This window comes from Cynara cardunculus (genome assembly GCF_001531365.2).
Source record: "Cynara cardunculus var. scolymus isolate 2C chromosome LG 14, CcrdV1, whole genome shotgun sequence".
NCBI classification, from domain to species: Eukaryota; Viridiplantae; Streptophyta; class Magnoliopsida; order Asterales; family Asteraceae; genus Cynara; species Cynara cardunculus.
The window spans coordinates 8,143,223-8,145,929 of NC_037541.1; the positions used below are offsets into that span (position 1 = coordinate 8,143,223).

The following is a 2,707-nucleotide window of genomic DNA, read 5'->3' on the forward strand; positions in this document are numbered from 1 at the left end:
TTTAAAATACCAAAAATATCCTTGCATTAAGATTTTAATTTAAAATTACCAAATTTATAAACTTCCTACTTTATCTATTGATTTGTGGTTAATATTGGTTCTCACAGTTACCACAAACAACTCAGTTCTCTCTTGAATAGGCCCATATATATATATATATATATGCATGATATGCACATATGCATAAAAACCAAGAAACAACTTCCGTTACTTTCATGAATATGTGCATACCAACCGTATGAATGGTTATCAGGGTATTCCTCGGTTTTTCATTTTTTAGAGGCTTTTCTCTTGGACTTCCCTCCCTCCCTCTCTCTATGTAATTTGTTGTGTTTTTTTTATGATCGGCTCTTTACATTCTTTTCTAACTCTTGTTGCTTATTATACTAACCGTTATATTTTTTACCTGTTGCACACTCCTTTGCATCGTGCACAAGTTGTGTGCTTTCACAATAAACAACCTCTTGATCCTAATGGTCAACTTAAAGTTTACGTACATCCTATCTTTTTTTAGATCGTATTTTTGAGTGAGATCTACTAAGTTTGTTTGGTTATTTAACACCCCTATTACACTACATAAGCCCCCTTATATTATTTTATCTCATTTTACATCGTTATCTGTCTCATAAGCTAGTTTTTTACAAAATGCGAAGAGTTTATTAGCCAAAAACTAACTTAGGGGGTGTTTGTGATTGCTTATTTGAAACAACCTATGTTTTTTCTACAAAAGTCCTTATCAACTTTTTATAAGTTAGAATAATTTAACTTCTTCAAAAACTCCTTATTACGGTTTGGCATCGGTATAAGTTGTTTATCCAAACACTCCAAAATGTTTATTACCAGTGTCACATCAAAATAAATCAATAATTGTTTTATAAGCAATCCAAAACACTCCCTTATTAACCAACAACTAAATTATTAAACAACAACTAACTTATCAACTAATTTGCTAAACATAACCTCTCGAATATCCTCCATTTTCATGAGTTTTTATTTGTTGTGAAGAAAACATAAAAATAAATGAATTTTTTTGAAAAAGTAAATTAGAATTAAAAACTTAAAAGGTTTGTATTTTTAAAGTAATTTTTTATTGAAAATATAAACTAATAATTTTAGAAAGGAAAAGTGTCCACATGCATAATTACAAATTTGATGCATTGTTGGGTAGTCTCTCTTCCCTCATGTCATGGCCCCCCGTATTCTTCTTCTTTATTTGTTGGTCCTTTTCCTTTTCCTTTTCTTTTAATTAACCAATAAGACTATAACACTTTTACAATAATTTAATGAAAATAATAAATAATAAAAGAACCCATAATTTTTCTATTTATATGTACCAAAGAGGCATATTAGTTTTCTAGTAGGTATCAATGGCTACATACCATAAATATACCTCTTAGCATAGAAGAAGAGCAAGTCAACATGGAGAATGCATCTCAAGACAATCACTTCTCATCTTCCACCACCACTTCTTCATCTTCAACCACCACGACCACCACTGGTTGCTCTTCTGTGTCGTCTATCTTCACCTCTGATGCATCGACTGTCCAGATCATAACATGTGGTGAAATAGACAACAAGTCTCAAAAAGGCTTGAAAAGAGTTCAAAAGGGAAATGATGGCAACGAACGAAAGAAACAGAGTAGAAACGATGCTGGTGGTGGTGCTAGTGAGCATCTGACGTATCGTGGTGTGCGAATGAGGAGTTGGGGAAAATGGGTGTCAGAAATCCGTGAGCCACGTAAGAAATCAAGAATATGGCTCGGGACATTCCCAACGGCTGAGATGGCGGCTCGAGCTCATGATGTAGCGGCTATAGCCATAAAAGGTCACTCGGCTTACCTCAACTTTCCTAAATTGGCACATCTACTTCCACGACCAACCACTATATCACCAAAGGACATCCGGGAAGCGGCCAACAAGGCTGCTACCACCTGTGGTGGCCATGAACCAGAGCCACCAAGCCAACCCACGCTTTCTCATTCTCACTCGTCAACAACTCTATCATCAAATAACACTCAAAAATCAATCACCTCGACATCAATCGAATACGATGATACATTTTTCGACCTACCTGATCTTTCTGTCAACAACACTGATCGAAATGATACTTTCCATTTCTATCCTCCATCATGGCAGTTGGAGGTTGAAGCAGATAAAGGCTTTAGGATTGAAGTTGAAGAGCCGTTTCATTGGCATATTAGCCATTGAAAAGATATCCTCATTTGAAATTACCCACTAACCCTTCAAAATTACTATATATAAAAAGCACATCCTTGTAAATTCAACCACCCAAAATTTTGTATTGATGTACGTAGGAGACTGTAAGTTCAGATATCTTAAATTTTTTTATACCAAATATGTTATGTTCTGGGTGAAAAAGAGTATTTATTTAATCTTGTATTAGTGTGTAAAATAAGTTTTAAGAAATTGTACTCCGTATTTCTAAAGATTATATTGTGTATGATTTACAAAAACTGTGTTTTATATATTTTTCTTTTTGGTGGCCTCATAAAGTTATAGCATTTCATTTCATAAAGTTCTCATGGTACAGTTACCCATTTGGGGCATTATAATCATTACAAATAAATTAATTTTGATCGTTAAGATTATTTTACTTTAGCTTTTTGTAATAATATTTTAAATATTTCATAAGTAAAAGAAAATTCACGTAACTATGTGAAGAGTCAAACGAGCAAATTTTATGGAA

General features: G+C 33.4%; 1 protein-coding gene across 1 annotated transcript; it reads left to right on the forward strand.

Moving 5' to 3' along the window:
• Positions 1–1,365: 1,365 nt before the first annotated feature.
• LOC112526654 (ethylene-responsive transcription factor ERF039-like) lies at positions 1,366–2,312 on the forward strand. Its single transcript, XM_025137029.1, has one exon. The coding sequence runs from the start codon at positions 1,420–1,422 to the stop codon at positions 2,206–2,208; it is 789 nt and encodes a 262-aa protein (XP_024992797.1). The 5' UTR covers positions 1,366–1,419; the 3' UTR covers positions 2,209–2,312.
• Positions 2,313–2,707: the final 395 nt, after the last annotated feature.

Coding starts and splice junctions, on each gene's coding strand:
- LOC112526654 (XM_025137029.1), top strand. CDS start 1,420: ATGGAGAATGCATCTCAAGACAATCACTTCTCATCTTCCACCACCACT.